Below are 27620 nucleotides of genomic sequence, written 5' to 3' on the forward strand. Positions count from 1 at the left end.
CATTATTGCTTAGATAAAAATATATAAGCTTGTTACTGAGCAGCTCAAGAGAGGTTTTTTGGACCGATGAAAGAGAACCTGTTTCTGTGTAATGCGATTTACTGCCCAGGGCAATAACGTTCCAGCCAACATAATATAAAAAAACAATTGGAAGATTATGCAGACAAACCCATTGTTTAAAAACATCCCGTTAAGGATTGCTTTTTTCACGGGAGAGAAATCTCAAGGACGTTTTAAGTCCATACAGAATAGTTCCACCTAAAAGAACAAGTACGGTGCCCATTATCAAATCAAGTGTGGGTCCTGCAGCATATGTTCCATTACAAGTCAAGGCAAAACATTCACCAATCCATCAGATGGTAAAATATACACCATCAAACACTTTTTGACTTGTATCATCTTTTGTCCTTGTGCCAAACTTTATGTTGGCAAATCAATTCGCCCTTTTAAGATCAGAACGTGTGAACGTAGATCTAAGTTGAAATTGAGTGCTTCTAGAGTAGAACACTGAATTTTTTTTTTTTTTTTAAATCATTTCAAATAATTACATAAACAATTGTACAGGAAATACTGAATATATCTCTTCAATTCATCAAATAATAAATGAATATGAAACATAAAAAGAAGAAAATTCTTTAACATGGTCCACCTGTGTGGGGAGAAAAAGCATCAAGAACCCACCTTGTGGGAAATCAAGGTTTTAACTAAATATGAAATAAGAGGAAAAAATACTCGAGCAATACATCATTCTTAACCTTCCATGATCACATTATACTGTTTCGCTCTGCACCACGGTAGGAACTCCTTTATCTTCCAAAAAAAAACAAAAAAAAACAATTGGGCAGGTTCAAAGAAAATATACTTGTTCCCTTGATAGGAAACGAAACACAAGGAAATCTTAATTGGAAACTTGCCCCCAAAGAAATCACTCTTGTACGGTATGGAAGAAATTCTTCCCTGCGAGATTGAGTCCATTTAGATACATGTCACCTTTTCATTTTAAAATATAACTTCAGTAACATTTCTTTATCTTGTAGGAACACAAGCGAAACTACCAAAGTGGCATGGCCTAACACCTCTAGCTCAGAAGATTTCAAAAGTGCAGAGACATCTAACTCAGTTTCCTCCCCTGAAATCTTTTTAAGTAGTAAATTTTTTGTATAGGGGGTAAGTTAGAGCCTGGAATTTTCAACGCCGTTACCAAAATTTTTTTTAAAGAGTTCTAGAGGAGACATAAATTTAGCAATTGGAAAATTTAAAAGTCTCAAATTTAAATTTCTTTGTTGATTCTCCGAGTTTCCTATTTTCCTATTTAATAACATTTTGTCAGATTGTTTAAGAAGCAAACTCTTCATTTCGTTTGTTGCTTTCTCCAATTTACTTAGCTCTTCCTTCTGAAGTTGAACAGATGTCTCCAAATGGGTTATCTTAGCAGATGAGTTTAAGGTATTAGTAACAAAGTTAGTACATACCGCATGAAGGTTTTCTATCGCAGTCCAAATTGAATCCAGAGTCACCGCTGGCGGCCTCACAAGTGGCTTAAAGGGGGAAAAATCAGCCAATTGGAGTACGGCTCCTTCCGTGGGACACAGCCCATGGGCTCCCTCGCTCTTACTACCACTCGGTCCCAGCGGGAAAGAACTCCCTGCTTGCACCGGCTCCAAAACATGAGTCAATGACGACGTGCTGAAATCCGGGTTAGCTGGACGTTCAGGACGCTCCTCTCCAGATCAGCTCTGTGAGTCCTCCAAGCTTGTCTGTCCCGTCACAGCGTCTCCGGGCATAGGGGGAGTATGTGGTCCTCGCGGGCTCAGCGACAAATCGCCGTCCAAGCTATGTACTTCCCCTGGCATAGCAGCAGAAACACCCGCCGAAGTTTGATGGACTGTGAAAGCTGTTATCACAGTCTGTCGCAGAGTTGAGGTTTTAGGCATGGCAACAGGTAATTCAAAAGTGCGGTTTAAGAAGAAAATCCCTAAAACGACGGGAGCTCTCAACTCGCGTCTTGCTCGAGCGCCATCTTGCTTTTTCTCCCCAACCCCAAACACTGCATTGATTTACAACACACTTTCAATGATCTTAGATGCCTATGCATCGATATAGAACAAAAACATGGAAGGGGAGGTGACCGCCGATGAAAGTTACTCCAACGCCAAGCACGCTGGATTTTTAGATTAAATTGAGTGAAGCCGATCGGTTCGAACAGCTCCATCGGGTGGTATTCATTTAAAAAAATATATATATTGTAAAACCCTTGGAGTATGTTTCTTACCGGCAAAAATGATGTAGTCATCATCTGTTAATGACATCAGCTCTCTGTAGTAGAACTGCGCATGCTCTGGCGTGGGTTTGCTACTGCCGCCATTTTTTGAGATGCAGTGAAGGTTTAAAGCTTTATGCAGCAAGTCCTATTTCTTTAGAATCTACTTTTACAGCTAACGTAGATTTTGATTTTCTGTTAAACTCTGTGCACTTTATCTTTTGGCAGCACTCATTTCAGACCCCTGAAGACGCCAAGATTAGCGGTGAAATGGGTCCCGTCGGGCCGAACACGATCCTGACTTGCACACAGATAAGTGCATTTCTTTTTTGCTGGTCATTTGCATAGAAAAAAATATATAAGCTTGTTATTGAGCAGCTCAAGAGAGGTTTTTTGCACCGATGAAAGAGAACCTGTTCCTGCATATGCTATCTACAAATTCATATTCTCTAATAGCGCAGGCATCCGAGGTCCTTTTCCTCTCGATTTCATATTAGTTGTGTGTATTAAACCTGCCTGATATTGTGTCTGTGTTTCTATAACCATAAAGCTCTATGACCTTACAATGCAGGTGTAAAGAGCCTTAGCCAATAGGAAGAGGAGATGCAAATGTTAAGAGCCATAGCCAATAGGGAGAGGAGGAGATAGTGGATGCTGCGGATGGACCATTTGGCCTTTATCTGCCATCATGTTTCTATAATCATAAAGCTCTATGACCTCACAATGCAGGTGTAAAGAGCCTTAGCCTATAGGAAGAGGAGATGCAAATGTTAAGAGCCTTAGCCAATAGGGAGAGGAGGAGATAGTGGATGCTGCGGATGGACCATTTGGCCTTTATCTGCCATCATGTTTCTATATTTCTATGTCAAGTTCCTGGAGGAAAAGTCCATAACAGCCAGATAGACCAGGGGGAACCATTGCTTATCCCTGGAAACGATCTCTGAGAAATAGATCTACTTTTTGAGATCGGCCAGGTTAAACCATGGTGTGCAGGCTCCCTCCCCCTCCCCCAATTTGCACGCAAGTTTGTGTTTGTTTATTTCTCACCCGACCTTATCCAGGGCGAGTTATATATTAAAAAAAACCAAATTAAAACATTTACATTTGTTGCACAAAACACTTCAAAGGACACACTATAACAAATTGCATACTTACATATCAAATCTAACATACACGTCTCATAAGTTCTGTGCACATACTACTTGCATAGACTTCGCTTTCAGCGTGCCATGCTATTACACTCATGGTAGAAGCTGACATCTACGCGTGGCCTTATGTATCAGCCCCTGAGAAAGACCAGGCCACCAACAATTGTTTTGGTCCCTAGAAGGACCACAGGTTCGTTAAACTGTAGATAGAACTATAGGTTGCTTCTCTCTCCTTTGACTGCTTTGGTAGAACCAGGGCATGGCTTTTGGCGACAGAAGGTCTAATATGCAGCTTATAACATTCTTGCTTTCTGATATGGAATGAGGTCGTTCCTAATCCCCCTTGTGCTTTACTTACTTCGGCAGTTTCTCCGGGAAGCATCTCCATAGTAGCCAGGCTTGCAGTGCTCGCAGTGCGTTCCCTCGGTGTTGTAAAGGCACTTCAGACACTGACCAGTCCTCCGATCGCAGGCATCCAGGTCAGTGGTGTCTATGTTGTTAGTGCATCGGCAGGGTAGACATTTGCCACCAGCTTGAAGGGGGTTCCCATAATAGCCAGGAGCACATTCATCACAGCGGGATCCTTGAGAACAAGACACATTGTTTAGTTTTAGTCCATTAATAGTGTGACTTTCCCAATTTTTTTTTTTTTTTGTTTCTATCCAAAAGCTGATATTCCTGTTTCACTCCCCAGCAACTCCAACAGTAAGAGGGTGGGGATTATAAGCCCCGCCATGGCCAGAAACCGATCTCTCAGAATGGAGGAAGGCAAGATCTCTTCCACAACCAGCTTTCCTATGTCAAAGGCAAGGGTAGCTGCCATTTTGGTGGGGGGAGGGGGGAGGAGAGGGAGAAGCAAATAAACCAACCTCCACTCACACCTCCAAATTCTTAAGCCGCTGATACAATGTGGGGCAAAAGGTTAGTGGAGCCAAGGCCCATCCCGTTCCACTGTCTATGTCAAAGGGCAGTCTTTTTGCTAATGTGGCTACCCCGAGCAAACTATTATGATGATAAGGTGCCCATCTGTCTTTGTTCAATTAATGAATTTCAAATGTAGCTGTGATCACCATCCAGCAACATCCCTAGGGACATGCAGAGTCTGAGTCAAAATTAGCCTCTGCAGTTTTCCCTTCCCACAGGGCAAACCGGAAAAGGGGCATATCCTTCAGGCCAAACACAAATTCTTCCTTCCATCCCACCAATTAAAGAACAGCTTTTCTCACCTACGTCTGCCACTCTGCTTCCTACTTTGCTGCATTCAGTCTTAAAGTCTGAACTAGAGAATGACACGGGGACAAATTTTCCCCCTTCCCCGCGAGTTCCCCCGTACCCCGTTAATAATCATGGCGCCGAGCAGCGACCGCCAACCTGCTACAGGCGCCAGCTTCGGCTCTTCCCCTGGTGTCACTTCCCCCGACCTGTGCCTACGGAAGTGACTTCAGAGGAAGATCCGACACCGGTGCGATCAGCCTGCTAGGGCGCTGCTCGTGCCGTGAACGGTAACGAGATACGGGGAAAGGGAAGAGCACGGGCGCGGTGGGGAAGGAGCGTATGGGGGTGGGGTGCCACAGCCCCCCCCCCCCAGGTGCCTCTCGTCCTCCCTACACCACTGCCCCAGGCTGTCATTTTTTGCAAGGTTATGACTTTTCAGAGTAAAACGTTTTGACAAAAGCTTGACGTTCAAAATGGTCTATTTCCTTGTGGCGCATCATGCATCATATACACACGCTATAAGGAATTATATAGCGAACAAAATCTACACATGCATGAAGCATATAGACCATACACTTCATGTGCACTTAAAGACGACAGATGTACAGAACAGACTATGTAAGCGCTATGCACGCACACAAAGCGCAGATTTATCCAAGACACATTTCACATTAGTGTCAGCTCATCAGATCCCAGTTTGGGTGTTGGTTAAATCATTACTGGTAGCAAACACCGTCAGTCTCTCGCATTCTAGCGTGATGGTAGGTCTCTATTCCATTCACTAGGAAAGCCACGGGGAGTGTTTCTGTGGCGTGAGAAGGGGCATCAGGAGGGTTGAAGCCATGCAGAGGGTGAGGATAAAGGAGGGATAGAGAAGGTTACTCACGCTGAGCCCCATCCGATCTCTTTACCATCCCTGAGGCAGGAAAACAGCCATAAGCATACAAGTCTAATATGTTGGCAATGCATGGCGGTAGGGCCATAGTTGACGCTGTCAGCTACGCTCTGCAGAATGGAAGCCATCTGGGTGGGTTCGGGGAGAGGCTGTCATAATAATCTACGTCCTGTGATCGGGCTGGTGCGACAAGAGTTCTGGACGGTCTTGAAATGGTCCAGAACATATGGGTCCGAAGAGACGAGGTTTGTGTGGGGCTGGGGGGGGGGGGGGTTTAGGGGGAGGGGCAAGGCCGGGTCGGATCTGGGGGCATAACAGGGCAGGCCCGGGGGGGGGTGTAATGTGGCGGGGGGCCACATGTCCTTTTTTACCAGATGGAAAATCTGGTACCCTCACGCAGGGGGAGGGGGATGTAGTTTAGGTAGAGTCGAAACAACTTGTGGTGGACATGTGTACTCGGTGGCGTAGCGAGGGTGAGTTGCGCCCCTCCCCCACCCCCCACTCCATTCCGAACCCCCTGTTGGCACGTGCGCCCCCCCCCCTTTCCCTTCTCCTGTACCTCTAATTTTCACAGCATGAGGAAGCGTCACGAACTTGCTGCCCGCGTTGTGCCGGCTCTCCCTCCGACGTCATTTCCTAAGCGCGGGACCCGCAAGCAATGTCGGAGAGAGCCGACGCCGACACGTAAAAATTAAAGAGGGACAGGAGAAGGGAAGGGGCTCAGGAAGGGACGGGGGGGAGGGGCGGACAGGAGGACGGGTGCCAGTGCCCCCACCAAGGCAACGGCTGAAGCGGACCGCCCAGCCCTAACTACGCCACTGACTGTTTTATATAACAGGCTGGCACATGTTTATACCGGTTTAGAGCAGGTGAAGAGACGTGTGTTGGGCATTTGCATTTCCGCCAGGGCTTCATCTGGGAAGCTTGGCGTAAATATCCAGTGGGTGGGGGGGTGTTTTGCTGACGACCACCAGTGTTGTTCCCAAATATTCAATGCCAGGCTTCAACACTGAATATCCAGTCTACGTGGCACCAGCTAACACAGGGGTCTCAAAGTCCTTCCTCGAGGGCCGCAATCCAGTCGGGTCTTCAGGATTTTCCCAAGGAATATGCATTGGAAGCAGTGCATGCAAATAGATCTCGTGCAGATTCATTGGGGGAATCCTAAAAACCCGACTGGATTGCGGCCCTCGAGGAGGGATTTTGAGACCCCTGAGCTAACACATAGCCAGTCAAGTTGATATGCAGAACTGAAGTGGCTATGGCTTGCCACATAAAGTAGGACTGTGTTTTATGCAGTTAACCTGACTATTGGCACTTAACCGGCCCCACAATGCTCCCACAATGCCCCCCTCCCCACCAAATAGTCAGTTTTCACTTAGGCGCTAAAGGGGGTATTCTATGAACTGGTGGCCGCCCTTAATTAATTCAGAAATGCCATTTAAATTGGCAAAAATTGATAAAAATAAAGTGTCTATCAGTGCCTAAATGAAAGGCATCAAAATAGAACCTACGTAGTGCTTTACGGCGCTTAACGCCACTTTGGGCGTGGCCAATGCCGGACGTGACGTTAGACGCCATAAAGCGCATATGTAAGTGGGATTCACGGTATAGATAAGCAGCGGAAATGTAGGTCCAGATAACCCTGGCCTACGTTTCCGCCGCCTATCTTTCGCAGAGGTGCGATTCTTTATAGGGCGCCGTCGTGCGACTGTCACGTGATGGACGGCCGCCGATATCGGTGCCCTATATAGAATCCGGGCCTAAGTGCTCATTTTCAGCAGAGATCATTGGTTATCACTGAAAACTAGCAGATAACCCAAAAATAAGTGATTTTAACCAGTCAGGATCCATTTCCGGACGATCAAATCACTTTGAATATCGACCGGCTTGGTTGTAAAGGCACATAGGTGCCCGTTATCTTTATAAAACAGGCTTTAGATAAGACACCTGTTTTAAAATTACCCCCAGAATGGGTGAAAATCTTTAGTCAGTAAATATCTCTATGCTCCTCTGTTTCTCTGTATTCACCACTGCTCTCCATATGTAATCCAGTGCTCACCTCACCACACAGACTCGGTGAAATGTGTTTGCTTGAACACACGTCATGCATTACCAGGTGCAGAAGTCATGCCGCTTTTCAAATTACATGGCACGATAAATTTATTTCTCATCTCATAAGAAATGTTATGAGAAACACATATAATGTCAAGTATTTCACATCAACGCTATTTGTGCATTTCATTTTTATTATTCAAGTATTATTGCTGTTCGTTTACTAGAAACACAGTAGTTCCTGAATACTTGTGACCTGGATTGGCCACTGTGGAAACAGGATACTGGCCTAGATGGACCTTTCATCTGACCCTATAAGGTTATTCTTATGTGAGCCAAGAGTAGGACAGTCAAGCCATTGTGACATCACTGGTGAGTTTGGCTCTTAGGTATTGGTGGAATGAGGCATTATGACATCACAATCCCAGCTCTGGAATGTTGCTACTCTTTGGGTTTCTGCAAAGGTACTAGTGATCCGGATTGGCCACTGTTGGAAAAAGGGCTAGATGGACCACTGATCTTGAACTAAGGCCAGTACTGGGCAGGCTTGCACGGCCTGTGTCCCGTATATGGACATTCAGTTGAGGACGGGCTGGGAAGGGCTTTGGTGGCTGGGGTGGTTAAGATGGGCTGGAGTGAGCTTTGATGGAGACTCCAGTAGATGAAACCTAAGCACACTACCAGGCAGAGCTCTGGGTTTCTGGCCCAGAAATATCAAAGAAAAAGGACCACTTGAACTAAATAATTTATGGAGCATGTATGGTTGGGCAGACTGGATGGACCACTCGGGTTGTTATCTGCCGTCATTTACTATGTGTTACTATGATCTGACCCAGTAAAACTATTCTTATGTTCTTATCACTCACCTGTGTAACCCATGTTGCAAATACAGATTACTTGTCTGGATCGACTGTCTTTATGACAGGAGGCAGCAAAATGGCGCCCACTGTTGGGTCCCTCTGGGCAAGGACATGGCCGGCAATGTTCACCAGATCCAAGGACAGGGTTTCCGTAATACCCAGCAATGCATCTGTTGGTCAAGGAGATGAAGCCATCGTTTCACACAAAAACATAGTAGTTGGTATGGATGAGTCATTTTCTAAGCTCTACAATCCCCTTCTCTCCCTCAAAGATCCTCTGCGTATCCCCCCCCCCCCAAGCTTGCTCAAATCCATCACCTCCACGCGGAGACCGTTCCATGCATCCACCACCCTTCGGTAAAGAAATATTCTCTCAGATTATTCCTCAGTCTCTTCTCTTTTACCTTGGCCCTATGCCCCCTGCTCCCAGTGCTTCTTTTAACTGAGAGAGACCCACCTCCTGTGCATTTCTACCGCAGAGGAGGGATGGAAGCAATTTTTGCACCATTCACAGAGATCTGTCATAAAATCTCCTCCTCTCATCTGCTGAAGATCACTGACCATTTCAGTAGCCCCCCCCCCTTTGAACAAACTCCATCTTGTTCTAAACATGGTCTCCCCAGAGACTCGTACAGAGACACTATCACTTCCTTTTTCCTGCTGGCCTACAACATCCTGAGTGGTGTAGAACGGGTACAAGTGGATCGATTTTTTACCGCTTCACGATTTACAAAGACCAGGGGACACTTGATGGAGTTACAGGGTAATACTTTTTAAACCAATAGGAGGAAATATTTTTTCACTCAGAGAATAGTTAAGCTCTGGAATGCATTGCCAGAGGATGTGGTGAGAGAGGTTAATGTAGCTGGTTTAAAAAAAAGGTTTGGACAAATTCCCGGAGAAAAAATCCATAGTCTGCTGTTGAGACAAACATGGGATGGTAGCATGGAATGCTGGTACTATTTGGGTTTTTTGCCAGGTCCTTGTGACTTGGGTTGCGACCCTTGAGGACCGACATTTAGCACCCCTGGTCTACTGCATTGAACTAATCCATTCACACTGGCTTTTCATCTGGTCAGTGGTTCCCAACCCTTACCTGGAGGACCACCAGTCAGTTGGGTTTTCAGGACAGCCCTAATGAATAGGCATGGGGCAGATTTACATGTCTGTCATCTCCATTATATGCAAATCTCTCTCATGCATATTCACTAGGGTTATCCTGAAAACCCGGGGTTGGTAACCACTGGCTTACGCTGACCCGATGAAAAGCCAGTGCGAATGGATTAGTTCAATGGACCCATAATTTTAAGTTCTATCTGGTGCTTTGTTATCATCTTACTTTTCACATCTGTCACCAGCTGTGTGGTCTCGGCAGTTCAGGCAGGCCCCCGTTCTTTGTTCGCAGTCCTCAGCATGGCCATTGCACAGGCACGGGCGGCAGTTTGGAAATCCCCAGTGTCCATGCTGACAGCGGTCACAGCGCAGGCCAAAAGCTCCGGGACGGCACGCGCACTGCCCACTCGACTGGTCACAGGAGCTGTGAAGGGATCCGTCCGCACTGCACTCACACGCTGGAAAAGAGCAAGAGAGCAAGGATTTGCTCTGAACTTTGGATTGTGGTGTTCTAAAATATTATTTATGATTCCACTATATCTCTCGGGAAATGCACATCTCTACCTATGTACGTCAATCTTCACCAAAAAGGCCAAGATAGCGGTTATTAGCGCAGGGATACACGCTGATAGCTCCAATTTTCTGATTCAAGGACATGCGCTAGATGTAATGTACTTAGATTTCAGCAGCGCCTTTGACACGGTTCCTCATAGGAGGCTCTTAAACAAACTCCATGGGCTGAAGTTAGGGCCCAAAGTCGTGAACTGGATTAGAGGCTGGTTGAAGGGCAGACGCCAGAGGGTGGTGATTAATGGAATTTGCTCGGAGGAGGGAAAGGCGAGAAGTGGAGTGCTTCAGGAGTCACTGCTGGGACCGATTCTGTTCAATACGTTTGTGAGCGACATTGTTGAAGGGTGAGACAGTAAGGTTAACCTTTTTGCGGACGATACCAAGATTTGTAACAGAGTGGACTTCGGTGTATTTACCTCGTCAGCATCGCTACCATGGCTTTGCGAAGAGGGACCTTAGCATGAGTGATCCTGTTCTATCCACATTTATAGCGCCTTCCTTTATTGATATTGTACGTAGACTGTACACTGCCTTGCTAAAACGGTAGAGTAAATTCAAATTCAATAATAAATAAAATACATGTGTTATAAATTTCCCCCCTAGGTTTATAAAAAAATTATATTATATTATTATTCTTCAATGACGAATTTATCTTCCCGTTTTGATTATTGTATCCAACTTTTACTAAGGTGCGCTAACGGGGTAAGTCTATGAGTGATAAATCAGAACAATAAATCACTAGAGTATCCTAGTCATTGTGCAGTTGTGATCCCTTGTGGTTGAACTTAGGGTTCAAGTTTGAAAAATTATTTTAAGGGGTTCTGGTATGTTTCAAGTTGTGAGGGTAATATAAAAAAAAATGAAATTTTATTTCCTGGGTAGTCAAAAATGAATCCTCACTGGGCTAAAAGCCCGACAGGACCAGCTCCAATTCTGCTTGAAACCTGAAGGAGCAGAAAAAGAAAAGTGCCCGTGGCCCCGCCCCCCATCAACCTGGTCTTGTGCTCGCAGCCGCCGTCGGCAGGGCATCCGTGCGTACGCAGGTGTGAGGTGGCCCCGAGCTGGAAGCTTTTCGAAACCCAGACAGCGTGCCAGGTTTTGAAAAACCGTCCGGATGCTCAGACATGTCCTCTAAAAACAGGACACGTCCGGATAAATCCAGACCATACAAGAGAGGATGAAATCACTGGAGAAAAGATCCAGACGGCCTCTTGTGTCTTCCTTACCTTTGCAACCAGCGGGCCCAAACCCATAAGTTCCTGGGGCGCAGCGTTCACATTGCCGTCCAATTACATTTGCTTTACACCGGCACTGCCCACCGTTGACGTCACATACTGAGCTCAAGGATCCCTGGGGGTCACACTGGCATGCTGTGAGAAATACAAAGTATGTTTGATCAATGGGAAAAGGGTCTAGATGTCCAGATATAAAACTACTGTTTGTAATGTCTCTTACTAGCCACATTTCAGTCCTGTGATGCCAAGAGGCCTCTCCCTCAATTTCTCTAGCTGCTGATGCTTTGTTAGGCAAAATATTGGTCTGATAATTGCCCCAATGGTCCACCATATTCCTCTGTCTGTGCAAAATGTCACAGTTGTCCTCCTTTCTGTTAAATAGCTTGGTTCAAGCCTCTCAGACCCTGCTCCTCATCCATTTCTCTTAAGAAACTGCATATATGCATCTCCAAACTGGACTGAACTCTTTCTTCTTTTAAAAAGAACAGATCCTTGATGGGACAGAACTAGGGTGACTATAGAGTCCTGTGACCCCCGGAAAATGTCCCCACCTTAGTTGGTGGAGAGAAGGATTTTCAGGGTGGTCACTAAGCAGAGAGAGCTGGGATGTTCAGGAGGGTGGTTTTGGAAAGAGCCAGCCCACGTGGGCAGGGCACAGAATTAATAAAAGGGACTGTGTCTGTCATAGGGGTCATGGCCGCCCCAAAAATTCTCGGTTGTCTTTTAGCCCTCCCTCCCGCCCTGCTCTCGGTGTTTGGTTGTTTGTTTGCTTTTTTAATCTTCGGGCAGCTGCCACGCAGCGTCAAACACCTGGCCTGCCCCGGAACCCTTCATTCTACTTCTGGGGGCAGGCCTGCTCATGGAAGCTGCACATCGGCTGATGATGATTTAAAACTAAAGCGCCGGGAGGAGGTGGGTGGAGGACTCGGGAGTGCGCCAGGGCGGAGATCCTGGGCCCCCTCAAACAAAGCAGTGTTCCGCTGCCTATGGTGTCTGTGAAATAAACATTTTTGGTTGCAAGGTCCTAGCACCGATGGAGAAGTCCTGGGATATGCTCTGGAACATGTTGCCAGAGGTTGTGGTAAGAGCAGATAGCTTAGCTGGTTTTAAGAAAGGTTTGGACAAATTCCTGGAGGAAAAGTCCATAGTCTGTTATTAAGACACGGGGAAGCTTCTGCTTGTCCTGGATCGGTAGCATGGAATGTTGCTACTCGTTGGGTTTTGGCCAGGTACTAGTGATCTGGATTGGCCATCTTGAGAATGGGCTACTAGGCTTGATGGGACCATTGGTCTGACCCAGTAAGGCTATTCTTATGTAGAGAATGACAAGGGGACAAATTTTCCCCGACCCCGCAAGTTCTTTTCCTGTTCCTGTCCCATTCCTGCAAGCTCCGTCCTCATCTGCACAAACCTCAAATACTTTAAAATCATAAGTGTTCGAGGCTTGTGCAGTTAAGGCAGAGTTTACAGGAATGGGGTGGGGACAGGGACGGCGACAAAACTCGCCGAGACGGAACGGGGAAATTGAGTTCCTGTGAGTACGGGGGGAAAAATTTGTCCCCGTGTCATTCTCTATTCTTATGAGACCAAATCAATGTCTTCACCTCACCTACCTCCTACTCTCACCAATCCCTCCCCACTCCAGCTCTCAGTACTAACCCAGTGCTCCTTCGTGGAGGATAGCCGACATGCTGGTGATTAGACTGGCACACGTCTCGGACAGAGGCCCCTTCACCACACTTTTGCTGCTGTCATGACATCGATGATGCTCAAACGTCTGTTTACGGCTAATGGAAGAAGGATCTCCAGCAATGAACATCTCCATGGAAGAGTAGCGGGGAATCAACACTAGCTGGGGCAGAAAAATAAAACCATGAGGAAGACCTGGAGGAACACTTTTTTTACATGATGGTTCCAAAATATCCATTTCTGGAACGCAGAGAACCAGTGGCCCTCTCCTCTGCCACCCCCCCCCCCCCACCTCCACACGCTCCTTCCCCCTCCTTCCCCCTCCTGCGTGCCTCTAACGTTCCTGGAGCGAGCAGCAGCCCCCCCAGCATCGCCTCTTCCTCTGATGTCACTTTCTAGGTGCAGATCCAGGAAGTGATGTCAGAGGAAGAGCCGACGCTGGCGTTAACAGCAGGTTGAGGGTTGCTGCTCGCGTCAGGAACGTTATAGAGGTAACGGGGGAAGGGAAGTGGGGGAGAGGGGGAGGGTGTGGAGCACCCCACCCCCTTGCTATGTCACTGCAGAGAACTAAGCTTTAATCCCACAGAGTTCTTTGTGGTGATGATACTACGTTTTAAAACTGTACCCTAAATAGCCTGAAAGTGGAACTGGGGTTTCTGACCACATATCATTCCGTACGGTCAAATGTTTTTGTCTTCACCATGTACTCATAACATAACATCGTACTTACAAACCGCATAACCATAAGTTCAATGCGGTGAACAAAAGATTTAATATAACATAACCTAAGGATGATTTAAATTAGTTTGCTAAATATTTTGAAAAAAAAAAAAGACGAGTTTTCAATTGAGTTCTAAAGTACTTGTAAGAGCAAGCACTACACAACGGTGGCCTAAATTCCCTGTCGTAGAAAGCAGCCTGAAATGCTAGTGTACTTTCCAAGGTTTTCTTGCTCTTACATCCTTGAGCAGACGGAAAATTAAACAATGCACGTGATTCTCTCCTATGTTTATGGGATGCTATGAGAAATCTATCGGTCACATAGTTTGGAGCAATACAATACGCAACTTTGTAAGAAAGACAACCCAGCTTAAACAAAACACGTGACTCCACTGGAAGCCAATTCAACTCATGGTACAAAGGAGTCACATGATCATATTTCCTTAGACCATAAATTAAATTTGACCCCCATATTTTAAATCAGTCTAAGCCTAGCCATCTCTTTCTTGGTAAATGTCAAATAGACCCTGTTACAATGGTTGAGAAGACTTAGAGCGACTGAACTAAAAGTTTAAAGGCCAGAAACTCAAAAATATGATTTTACGGTACGCAGCTTCCACAATGTGTAATAACCCTTTTGCGCCACTTGATTTTCATTGGTCAAGTGTTGATCTATAACAACTCCCAATATTTTAATCGTTGGATTGATCTTATAGAGTGCTGAGTCTATAGTAATTGATGGTTCATGTAAAATTCTAAGTGGAAAATCCAGACCCCCCCCAGCCCCGCCTCCTTTCACCCAGCCCCGCCCCCAAGCCCCGCCCCCAGATGCCAGGTTTTGAAAAGATATCCGGGGAAATCCAGACATCTGGTAACCCTACACTTAACTATCCCTCAAAGAAATTTAAACGGTATTCAGCTTGAATTTCAAGTGTACTTCAGACAATACATTGGAAATGGAGGTACATTTCAAAACTTTAATGCACAAATGTAACCAGAGCCCGATGTGGCCACATTTCGCCTATACGGCTGCATTAATAAAAACTGTTAAACAGAGATAAACATCCGTAAAGTTTTGAAACGTACCTCCACTTCATCTACGTCTTCTGTTTGGTGATCTATTCTATGTATGCGTCGTTACAAATGTATTTAGCAGGAATTTAACCGAGAAATGTCTTCTATTTTCTCTCGTAGACGCCCCTCTAGCGGGGTTTGTGCAGGTGAGCTGTTTTCACCAGTTACAGGTTTTTGGTTAAGAGCTTACCGAATCTATCAGTACATTGGCGTTAGGAACTTTTTGTCGACGAGAAGAGCGAGTGAACTCCAGGCGAACGGTGTAAATGACACCATGCTCTAAGCAGACTGGTTGAGGCAGAGCAACGTGCCTGTGAAGATACGGAAGAGGAAAAGGAACTATATTGAGATATTATATTCCAAGTACATTGCGCTCACTTCATGCAACCCTTTAATTAGCAGTTGTTGAACGAGAGCAACGGTGCCGAGTAAACAGGCATTTGGAGATGCAGAAGATCTCCCACAAGAGCCATGGAAGACACATGTTGCTTCTGAGCAACATTGCCAAATAAAGGGTTAAGTAGGATGAGACGTGCGTGTTCTGTCATTCACAAAATGGTATGCCGTGGAATCCATTCTCCAAACAGTAACACATACGAGGTAAACAGTAGAGAATGACACGGTGACAAAATTCATCACCGTTCCCGTCCCCGCGGATAACCGCGGTAAACCATCTTCATGTCATTCTTTAAGGAGAGAGGGAAGAATCAGAGTATAATTGGGCACAACCACTGACCCGCAAGCTTTGCTTTGAAGAATGCTGGGGTAGAAGGACTGAGGCTGAAACAGACACTACAGAATGACAGTCTCTGGTATCCAGACCAGATGGTAAAATTATGGTCATACCTGTTAATTTTCTTTCCTTTAGAAGCAGTAGATGAATCCAGAGACTAGTGGGTATAGCTCACATCGACCAGCAGGTGGAGATAGAGAACTGATTAACAGTTGGCCTTAAAGCCTGGTGTTCTTTCTGTTGATTCAGTTATGCACTTTGCCCAAGCATCCCGAAAGGAGAATGAGCAGCCACAAACTCCATTCCAGTAAAAAATGTGTCCTTCTCTTCTGAATCCCATTGATATTTTCTCGTTTTACGTTTCTTGTTTTTTTTTTTTTTTTTTCCAGTCATGAAATAATACACTTACCAACCATAGCCCCGGCTAACCTAATGACCTAAACACCCTACACACAGCCCATGCACTTGGGGAGGGGCTCTGGATTCATCTGCTGCTTCTAAAGGAAAGAAAATTAACAGGTATGACCATAATTTTACCTTCCATAGCAAAGCAGCAGATGAATCCAGAGACTAGTGGGATGTAGCAAAGCAAACTCAAACTGGGTGGGACGCCAATGCCGCCTCTGCCAGCACTGCCGCACCAAAACTCGCCTCTGAACGGGCTGCTACATCTAAACGATAATGCTTTGAAAAAGTATTCCCTGACGACCAAGTGGCCGCCCGGCAAATCTCCTCTAATGACATCCCCCCGGACTCCGCCCAAGATGTAGCCAAAGCCCGAGTGGAATGAGCATGAAGGTGCTCCGGTACCTTCTTCCCTGACAACACATACGCCGAAGCAATAGCGTCCTTGACCCAACGCGCAATGGACGCTTTAGACGCCGCCATCCCTTTGTTTTTACCCGCGAACACGACAAAGAGATGGTCCGACCGGCGAAAAGCATTCGTCACCTCCAAATAATGGAGAAGCATACGGCGGACATCTAGGAGCCGTACCGACAAAAAACGCTTCCCCCAATCCTCCTTCCTGAAGGATGGCAGAAACAGACTCTGGTTCACATGAAAGGACGAAATAACCTTAGGCAGGAAGGACGGCACCGTACGCACCGTCACCCCAGCCTCCGAGAAACGCAAAAAGGGTTCCCTGCAAGAAAGCGCTTGCAGCTCTGATACTCGCCTTGCTGACGCCATCGCCACCAAAAAAACTGTTTTTAGTGTGACATCTTTCAAAGTGGCCGCTGACAGGGGCTCAAAAGGCGCCCCCTGCAATTTCCCAAGGACGAGTTTAAGGTTCCAAGTTGGACAAATTCGCTTAACCGGCGGCCGGATATGTTGAACCCCTTTGAGGAAACGTACCACGTCCGGCTGTGATGCGAGAGCCGAGCGAGCCACTCGGCCCCTGTAACAGGCAATGGCCGATACCTGAACCTTTAAAGAGTTATATGCTAACCCTTTCTCTACGCCCTCCTGCAGGAACGCCAGAATAGCTGGCAGAGAAGCATGGAAAGGCTCAATTCCGTGTCCTCCGCACCATGCCTCAAAGATCCTCCAGACCCTCGCATAGGAGGCTGACGTTGAAATCCTCTTAGCCTTAAGCAGGGTGGAAATCACCCGTTCTGAATAGCCCTTCTGTTTCAGCCGTGACCTTTCAATAGCCAGGCCGTAAGACCAAAGCGGCCCGGATCTTCCATTAATATTGGACCCTGAGTTAGCAAGTCCGGAGTTACCTGGAACGTTACCTGCTCGCCTACCGACAGCAGCATCAGATCCGCGTACCATGGCCGCCGTGGCCAATCCGGAGCCACCAGGATTACTCTGCCTCGAAAGCGAGCGATGCGTTGCAACACCCGCCCTATCATGGGCCAAGGCGGGAATACATACAGAAGGGAATTCGGAGGCCACGGGAGAGCTAATGCGTCCACCCCTTCCGATCCCTGTTCCTTGCGTCTGCTGAAGAACCGAGGCACCTTCGCATTGCGGGAAGAGGCCATGAGATCCATCTCTGGCAACCCCCATCGACGGACTAGCAGGCTGAACGCTCGAGCCGACAACTCCCATTCTCCCGGATCGAGAAGAGTTCTGCTGAGGAAGTCCGCTTGCACGTTTTCGTGCCCTGCAATGTGGGCCGCCGACAGAAGCGGAATCTGCCCCTCTGCCCACCGAAACAAAAGTCTTGCCTCTTCGGCTAACTGCGGGCTCCGGGTACCCCCCTGACGATTGACATACGCGACCGCCGTGACACTGTCCGAAAAGATCCTGGTCGGTCTGTCTTGAACTAGGGTCTGAAAAGCCCGCAGCGCCAACCGGATCGCTCTTAATTCCAGTAAGTTTATGGGCCATTGAGCCTCCTGGGAAGACCACCTTCCCTGCACCGACGTGTGCATGCACTGGGCTCCCCAACCCTGCAGGCTGGCATCCGTTGTAACCACCACCCAATCCGGTGTGGCCAACGGCATGCCCCTCCAAAGATGCCCGTCCTGGAGCCACCAGCTCATGCTTTGAGCCGCTCGAGGACTCCACTGGAGACGCACATTGTAGTTCAGAGAAGCTGGAGACCAGCGAGAGAGCAGAGACTGCTGTAAGGGTCTCATGTGGCTCCGGGCCCAGGGAACCACCTCCAGAGTCGCCACCATGGAGCCCAGCACCTGCACATAATCCCAAACTCGAGGTCTGGGCGACCCGAGAAGGAGGCGAATTTGCGCCTGCAATTTCTCCCCCCGATCTCGGGGTAGAAACACCTTCCCCAGAGCCGTATTGAACCGCACCCCCAGATGCACCAAAGACTGCGATGGGGACAAAACACTCTTGGGAAAGTTGACAATCCACCCCAACGACTGAAGGAGAGAGATCACTCTCTGCGTCACCGACAAACTCTCCTGCCGGGACGAGGCGCGGATCAACCAATCGTCCAAGTAAGGGTGTACCCGAATCCCTTCCTTGCGTAGAAAAGCGGCTACCACCACCATGACTTTGGAAAACGTGCGGGGAGCCGTCGCCAGGCCAAAGGGCATTGCCCGAAACTGAAAATGTTGGCCCAGAATCGCAAACCGCAGATACCGCTGGTGTGGAGGCCATATCGGAATATGGAGGTACGCCTCCTTGAGATCGAGAGACGTGAGGAACTCTCCTGGTCTTACCGCCGCAATCACTGAGCGCACCGTTTCCATTCGGAAATGGCGCACGCTGAGGAATCTGTTGACCCCTTTGAGATCCAGCACTGGTCTGAAGGACCCCCCCTTCTTTGGTACAATGAAGTATAGGGAATAGATCCCGCGGCCTACCTCTTCCGGGGGCACCGGTACCACCGCCCCCAGATCGAGCAGCCCCTGAAGAGTCCTGCGGACCTCGGATCCCTTGGCCTTGCCACGGCACGGGGACACCAAGAAAGAATCTACGACGGGAGCGGCGAACTCTAATTTGTACCCTTCGTGAACAATGTCCAATACCCATTGGTCGGACGTGACAGTGGCCCACTCCGCCCGGAATGCCGAAAGCCGACCCCCTAAGGGCAGGGCGGAGGGAGCCCAGCCCCCGTCATTGTGGAGGGCGACTGGCTGGGGTACGGGCTGACTGCCCTGAAGAGGGTCTCGCCGCCCGAAAGGAACTTCTCTGCTGAAACCGAGGTCTCGAAGCAGAGAACGGGCCAGATGCAGACCTGGAAAAAGGTTTACCAGCCCTGGCCCGCCTAACATCCCGGAAACGCGGTCTAGACGCTGCGGCCCTTACCGGGGGCCTAGCCCTGTCCTCCGGTAAACGCTGCGTTTTGGTATCCCCAAAATCTTTTACGAGTTTATCCAACTCCGCTCCAAACAATAAACCCCCTCTAAACGGGAGTCTCACCAGCCGGAGCTTGGACGCTGCATCGGACGCAATGACGGAGCCACAAGGACCTGCGGGAAACCACAGACAGAGACATCTGTTTCGCAGACGCCCGAACAATATCATACAAGGAGTCCGCCAAATAAGCCAAGCCGGACTCCAAATTAGCCAGTTCCGAAGGGATAGTACCTCCAGACTCCAGCAATATATCGGTCATCCCTTGTGACCACTGCAGACAAGCCCGCGCCGCGTAAGAACTGCAGATTGCGGCCTGTAAGGTAACTGCAGCCACTTCAAAGGACATCTTTAGGGAAGCTTCAATCTTTCTATCCTGTGCATCCTTGAGTGTCACGCCCCCTTCTACCGGCAAGGTAGTTCTCTTAGTCACCGCTGCCACCAGAGCGTCCACCTTAGGCAATCTAAACCTGTCCAGTTCGGACGGTTCGACCGGATACAAGAGCCTCATGGCCCTTGCCACCCGCAAACTGGCCTCCGGCGCCTCCCATTGCGCCGAGATCAGCTCCTGCATGGCCTCATGTACCGGAAAGGCCTTAGACGGCCTACGGGTACCTGCCATCAGGGGGTTACCGGACCCCGTGGCATCTTCCTGAGCAATGTTCAAACTCTGCAAAGCTTTTGAAATAAAAGAAGAAAGCTCCTCTCTATGGAACAACCGGATAGCCGTAGGGTCATCCCCCTCCCTACCCGGGATACTCTCCGTGTCCCACTCCAATAGCTCCCCTTCCTCCAATGACTCAGGCAGGGAGAAAGGAGATCTGGGCAAAATATCCACTGCCTCCGCAGACACTAGCCTGCGCTTCTTAGCCCCCTGCGACTGCCCCGGGGATCCTGCTGCCCCTGCCGTGGGTCTAGCCTCTGTCCCCTCCCCCCCCGTAGAGGTAGAGGGCACCGGAAGGGACCGCCCGACCCCCAGCCCCGGCTGGGTAGGCTGCGAGCGCTGTAATTGAAATGCCTGATGGAGCAACAGCACAAAGTCGGGCGAAAATGCCCCCCAGCTAAGAGGCACTCCCCCTCCCTGCTCCGAGCCGAGGGGAGGGGCCGTGCCGGCCTCCAGCGCTGACGCCTGTTCCCCCGCCGCCTCACTCTTGTCCTCCGTGGCCGAGTCCTGCAGCAACCCTGCATCGGCTCCGAGCGGCGGGGACATTGCGCAAGACTCCCGCACCCGGGACATGGCCGCCTCGCAAGCCGCCAAAAACGGGTCGTCTGCCTGTGCTTCCAAGCACCCGGCAGAGCAAAGACCCGCCCGTGTTCGGCGCTTCCCACAGCGCGAACACAGCTGACTAACTTCTGCAGCCATCTCCCCTCGGCCTGATCAAACAGCTCCGACGCGGTTTTTCTTTTTTTTTTTTTTTCTCACACACGCGGCGAACGCCGCCGAATGACGACTCCGCCCCCCAAGCCGCCCGGCACCCGGGAAAACGCGACCACACTCGAGAAGAAAAGAAAACACTCACCCGGTCAGCCGCTTACCCCCGAAGCCAGGCAATCATTGGTAAATGTACTGCATGCCGAGTGAAGCACAGCACGGCTCAGTACAAGCAGGAAGGCCCCTTTTTTTTTTTTTTTTTTTTAAACTGGAATGAAGAAGCCAGCCACTCCTGCACCTGGAAAGGAACCCCTCTATCCAACGGAGGGGAGGGTGGAGCAGGGACCTGGGAGGGCCCAGGTGTACCTCCCAAAGCCGGCACCAAACAGCCAGGCACCCCCACCTACTGAAGAGAACTAGTCTCAACAGAGGAATCCTACAGGAACACCACTTCAATCTATCCTGCAGCAGGCAGAGACCAGGAGCTAGAAGGATAGCTCCAACCCTGCTGGGAGATAGAGCAAAACTGAATCAACAGAAAGAACACCAGGCTTTAAGGCCAACTGTTAATCAGTTCTCTATCTCCACCTGCTGGTCGATGTGAGCTATACCCACTAGTCTCTGGATTCATCTGCTGCTTTGCTATGGAAATTGTGATGTCATAATGCCTCATTCCACCAGTGCCTAAGAGCCAATCACATCAGTGATGTCACAATGGCTTCATTATCCTTGGCTCCCATAAGAATCAGAGTATGAATGGCCACAACCACTGACCCGCAAGCTTTGCTTTGAAGAATGCTGGTGTAGAAGGACTGAGGCTGAAATAGACACTAAAAAATGACATGGGATTATTTCCCGCGGTTATCCGCGGGGACGGGAACGGTGATGAATTTTGTCACCGTGTCATTCTCTAGTACACACCACACCCTGGGGCACTTTGTAGGTAATAAATAGATGAAGCAGTGGAGAAAAATATTATCATCATCAGCACCATCTATATAAAATATGGGCTTCTGACCTGGAGCCGGGAGGCAAGGACACACTTAGTTTGTCATCTGCTGGGATTGTGTTTCCACATGGGCTGCTGGTCGGGACGGGTCCTGGTCGAATTACAGATGCTCTCACCTCTTCCCATTTCTCAGCGAGCTAACAAGGAAGGGGGAAGAACATTTATAGAAAGCTTCTTCTGGTACATTTATGAGTAATGGAAGACTTCAAGGCACATTTTTGTTAGTCGTATAGAAACATGATGGCAGATAAAGGCCAAATGGCCCATCCAGTCTGTCCATCCGCAGTAACCATTATCTCTTCCTCTCTCTAAGACAGGGGTAGGGAACTCCGGTCCTCGAGAGCCGTATTCCAGTCGGGTTTTCAGGATTTCCCCAATGAATATGCATTGAAAGCAGTGCATGCAAATAGATCTCATGCATATTCATTGGGGAAATCCTGAAAACCCGACTGGAATACGGCTCTCGAGGACCGGAGTTCCCTACCCCTGCTCTAAGAGATGCCATATGCACATGCCATTAATTAATTTTAAAAACTTATATACTATTATAAAAGTCTAGGCAGTTCACATATCAAACAAAATTAAAACAAACATCACAAATACTCATATAAACACAAAACAGCAAATACGGGCACTGTGTTAGAGCAATGTAACATGCACTGGAGTAGTATGGGGGGTCCTCCCTGGGCTCAGGCACCCATTCTCCTCTCTTCCCCCTTCTTCCCGTCCCCCTTCCCTCCCCTCGCACCCGTTTAATTTTTCCTGCGCGAGCAGCATTACGAACTCGCCGCCCGCATCGGTGTCGCCTCTCTCCAACGTCACTTCCGGGCCCCTGTCACAGGAAGAGCCGACACGACGCGGGCAGCAGGTTCGTGATGTTGCTTCCACCTGAAAAATTAAAAAGGCAATTCTTATGTTCTTGTTTGTTTCTGTAAAGGCTGGAGTTTGGATTGAATTATTTGCCTCTTCAAACTCCATCCTGAAGGCAAATTACAGCTCATGTATACATGTTCTGGGCTTTACTGGGAGGAAAGGCTAAATATAGAATTAAACAAATAAATAGGTCCCTACCCCCGGAGGGCTTACAATCTAAGTTGGTAGCTGGGGCAATTGAGAGCAAAGTGATTTGCCTAAAATCACAAGGAGCATCAATAGGGAGGAATGATACTTGGCTTTCTTAGTTGTACGTTCACTCTTCTGACTGCTAGACTACTTAGCAGAACCAATGTGACCTCAGACATGTGAAAATATACTAATCATTGATAAGCAATTCCATGGCAATATACATTTGGAATAGGAACCTCAGTTAGAGGTGCACCGATGCTGAATCTTTCTAACATGAAGCTCAGCTGTCATCATGCTTTTAAAGAAGATAGTGTGTGTAATTCCATTGTCTCTGGCTTTTACCTGAGGCTCATAGCGAATGAGAAGATCATACTCCATGGAGAAAGGGACATTACTGATCTTGAACTCCAAAATGCCACCCTCATGGACCCTGACAAACCCAGGTCCAGTCCAAGTGGCAGGACGGCCCACGGGGTACTCTCTCTCCACCACCGAGCAGCCCTGTAGTGGAAAGACAACAGATCAAAAGTTAAATCACAAAATCCAAATTAATCATCAAGTCAGTGATCCACAGAAAGGACAGTCACAGAGGACTAGACTGGCAGCCAGTAATATTTGACGTGTGTGTGTAAGGGGGAGGGGGTCATGGACTTGATATACCACCTTTCTGTGATACAATGATATATGTTTAAATGCTACAGTCCAACGCAGCAAAAGGAAAAAGAAGATCCAACAATCCACAGTAAAATCAATCAAACGAGAAAAATAAAAGAAGACTGTGGATATAGATGTTCTGGAAAACAATTTATTGTACACCATAAAAATAAATGCTAACTGTGGTATTTAAATATCAGGGGGATTTTTTTTTTGGAGGGGGGGGTTTGGCAATGATAAGTAATAGATTTTCTTGTTGTTTCCATATATAAAAAAAAAGACCAACAAAAAGGAAAGAAAACCCCACGAAAACAATCCAAAACAGGAAATGTGGGGCTGGAACTGTACACATTGACTTGGGGATTAATGCACGGAATTGAGTACAAATGTTGAACAAATATAATTTATTGATATAAATAGACTTAACACAGTCCTCGTTTTGGCTCGAGAGCCTGTCTCGGAGGTTCATATATTGTCAAGTAGATGATGATCTCGGAATTTTACCGGTACATTGCATCAATGAATCAGGGTTGCTAAAACAAACGCTCATTACTGCATGGCGAGAGAAAGTCCATTCGTTCATACGTTGTCGACAGCCAACATTTATGAATAAGAGCGTTTGGTTGGAATTGAGTGTTTGTTCAGATTCTTAAATGTTGGCAGTCGGCAACATATGAACAAACGGACTTTCTCTCGCCGTGCAGTAATGAGCGTTTGTTTTAGCAACCCCGATTCATTGACACAACGTACCAGTAAAATTCCAAGCTCATCACCTACTTGATAATAGAAGTACCCCCAAGGCAGGCTCTCAAGCCAAAACACAGACTGTGTTAAGAACATAAGAATAGCCTTCCTGGGTCAGACCAAAGGTTCTGTAGCTCATTCTCACAGTGGCCAATCCAGGTCTCTAGTACCTGGTCAAAACCCAAAGAGTAGCAACATTCCAGAACCCCAAAGAATAACAAAATATTCTAGAACCCCAAAGAGTATCAAGATTCCAGACAGAATCTCAAAGAATAGCAAGATTCTGGAACCCCAAATAGTAGCAAAATTCCGTGCTAGTGATCCAGGGCAAGCAGTGGCTTCCCCCATATCTTTCTCAATAACAGACTATAGACTTTTCCTCCAGGAACTTGTCCAAACCTTTCTTATAACCAGTGTTGGGTCTATTTATATCAATAAATTATATCTGTTCAACATTCATACTCAGTTCGGTGCATTAATCCCCAGCTGATGTGTACAGTTCCCACCCCCACTCTTCCTGTTTCCATGTTATTTTAGCTGACAGCCGCCCTAGTTGTAGTTCCTGCACTGTTATCATATCCCAGTTTTGTGTATGCTCTGGAGAGCAGCAGAACCCCACCTGGACACCTCCTTTCTTACGGATCAGGTGATGTTGATTTGGCATTTTCAGGAAGTTGAAGATTTAACTCACACTTTTTCAATAGTAACTGAAAGTCATTTACATTTAGGTATAATAGGTCCCTGTCCCCGGAGAGCTTACAATCTAATTTTATATCTGAGGCAAAGAAAAGTTAAGTGATTTACCCCAAATCACAAAGAGAAGCCGGGGCATTTTAATGCTGGCTTCGCCGGTTCTCGGTCTGTTGCTGAAACCACCACTAGGCTACGCCACCACTCCTCAAGCTATCTTTACAAACTGAATACATTTCCTATGAGCAAGTGTGGGATGGTTTTACTCTCACTTCTCTTCTGAGCTTCATGTCTCAGTTTGTCAAATAATTTTTATTGAGCTCAACACAGCAAAGATACAGAATATACTAACTGGTAATTGGAAGCTTAAGTGTCACTGAAATACAAAAGAGCCCTCAACAATTCCCCCCCCCACTCCAACATCCACCAACCTTCACTCCCTCTCCAGCAGCAAGCACATGAGAGCAAACAAGGGCTCAAATACAATAAACAAGTCAACCAAGAAAGTCAACAATTCAGGAGACGACTCCTGGCCAATGGAGTCATTGTGGTCCAAAAGTTGAAAGAACCTTCCACGGTCATGTCTCAGCTTATAATTTCCCCCTTTACCTGTTGAAGCAGTGCAGACTCCGCCTCATAGATGTAGTGGTCCAGGCTGATGCGATAGTAGCCCGACTTCACTTGACTGCACTGTCTGCCAACCATGTGACTGCGGCATCGGCACTGACCATTCTCTATGGCACACCTGGTAAGATGGAGGTAAAGCAATGACCAGCATGAACGAAAATCCATTCGGTTTAGTTATCCATCTCTTTATACCAACTGAATCTGTATTCCTCATCTTGCCCTAGCTTGTGTAGACGCGGACGTTGTAATACCAGTTCAAAATTGAACGTGCTGCTATTGACGGATTGTTGGGATTTCACACTTCATGCCACTCAAAATCAACACCAAAATCATAACAACAAAGTTGACCTCAATAACTCGGCTCCCAGACTCACAAGCAGTGGCTTAGTAAGGGAGAGGGGGTGAGGTGGGGGTGCCAGCATTCTTCCTCCTCTCTGCCCCGCCTCTTCCTATTCCTCCCCTCCACGCGCATCCCCCCCCTTCCCTTCCCCCTATACCTCTAGTTAAAGTTGTTGTTCGCGGCGGTCAATAACGTGCTCCTTGTGACCTCTTCGGCTCTCCCAATGACATCACTTCCGGGTGCTGCGCACAGGAAGTGACATCAGAGAGAGCCGGCGGGGTCACGAGGAGCACGTTATTGACCGTCACAAGCAACAACTTCAACTAGAGGTATGGGGGAAGGGAAGAGGTGGGGAAGCGTGCAGTAGGTGAGATCGGAGGAGTGGGGGCTGTGTGGAGATGAGGGTGGGGGAGGGGCGCTACCACCATGGGTCTGTAATAAAACTCCACTTCAAACATGAATAGTAAACTTTCAATCAAACCTTGATAATTTTTTCAATCATGTGTTCATCCATAAAAGTCCACAATGAAACTTCTTAATTGCGATGGCTATGCAAAGGATAGGTGCATACAATCCTAGCTCATAATATCCTATGGTGCATGTTTCTAATAAATCCCAAAATTCAGTTGACATTTGCTGTGCTTTAAAAAGTGCGTCTGCAAATGTCCTTTTATAGCTGTGTGTTGGCGTACGGGGACAGATTTAAAGATCTCAATCTGTATACTTTGGAAGAAAGGCGGGAGAGTGAAGATATGATTAAGAGTCATTTAAATATCTACGTGATGTAAATGCGCACGAGTCAAGTCATAGAAACATAGAAACATAGAAAAAAGCGGCAGAAAAGGGCTACAGCCCACCAAGTCTGCCCATTCCAAGTATCCCCCCCTGAATTTACTTCCTTAAAGATCCCACAAGAGTATCCCATTTATTCTTAAAATCCGTCACGCTGCTGGCCTTTACCACCTGGAGTGGTAGTCTGTTCCAATGATCCACCACTCTTTCGGTGAAGAAGTACTTCCTGGAGTCGCCGTGAAACTTCCCTCCCCTGATTTTCAGCGGATGTCCTCTGGTGGTCGAGGGACCCATGGGCCAGGAGATATCATCTTCTGGCTCGATGCGTCCTGTGATGTATTTATACGTTTCGATCATATCTCCCCGTTCTCTTCTTTCCTCAAGTGTCTCTTTCATTTGACAGGAAGCTCTGGAATGCCATGGCATAGGATGAAATTAAGAGTAATCTGAGGAAATACTTTTTTTTACAGAAATGGTGGTAGATGCGTGGATCAGTCTCCCGGAAACAGAGACTGTGTCTGAATTCAAGACGGCCTGGGATAGGCACTGGGATGGTTCCTGTGGATGGGCAGACTGGATGGGCCATTTGGCCTTTATCTGCCGTCATGTTTCTATGTCTTATAAGTGATCGCCAATCATTAAACGAAAAGCAATTTTAGGCTGTGTGGGAGCCTTTCTGGGCGACTTTGACGCCAATGCACATAGGAGAATATTGAATTTATAAATATATCCACTTCTACTACCACGTATATCGTTTGTCTTGTGCAGGGATGGGGGTGGTATTGGGTATAAAAGAATATTGATTTGTTATCTTTCAGCTTTGTTCATCATAGGGTTATATTGAAAAATGAGGGCGGTCTGTCATATAATGTGTGCTATTCCGAGTTTTCGGTTATATCCTCCCTTTATGCACAAGCTCTCCCTCGATAGAATAACACATTAATTCAATTCTTAGAACCTTTCCTATCATACATACTCTGATTCCT

General features: G+C 47.4%; 1 protein-coding gene across 2 annotated transcripts in view; it reads right to left on the reverse strand.

Annotated features, from left to right (window-relative positions):
* Positions 1-27620, reverse strand: part of LAMB2 (laminin subunit beta 2) — a 93988-nt gene that overhangs the window by 17052 nt on the left and 49316 nt on the right. Inside the window, exons 15-24 of one of the 2 annotated variants that reach the window (XM_033926340.1) lie at positions 25485-25620; positions 23130-23288; positions 21732-21859; positions 15025-15145; positions 13011-13203; positions 11343-11486; positions 9773-10004; positions 8440-8603; positions 5510-5539; positions 3767-3991 (exon numbers count right to left, since the gene is read on the reverse strand). In XM_033926340.1, coding sequence (XP_033782231.1) covers positions 3767-3991; positions 5510-5539; positions 8440-8603; positions 9773-10004; positions 11343-11486; positions 13011-13203; positions 15025-15145; positions 21732-21859; positions 23130-23288; positions 25485-25620 — 1532 coding nt within the window. The remainder of the gene's footprint in view (positions 1-3766; positions 3992-5509; positions 5540-8439; positions 8604-9772; positions 10005-11342; positions 11487-13010; positions 13204-15024; positions 15146-21731; positions 21860-23129; positions 23289-25484; positions 25621-27620) is intronic. The other variant, XM_033926341.1, reaches the window with a different exon arrangement.

The sequence above is a fragment of the Geotrypetes seraphini genome, chromosome 17 (genome assembly GCF_902459505.1).
Source record: "Geotrypetes seraphini chromosome 17, aGeoSer1.1, whole genome shotgun sequence".
NCBI lineage: Eukaryota > Metazoa > Chordata > Amphibia > Gymnophiona > Dermophiidae > Geotrypetes > Geotrypetes seraphini.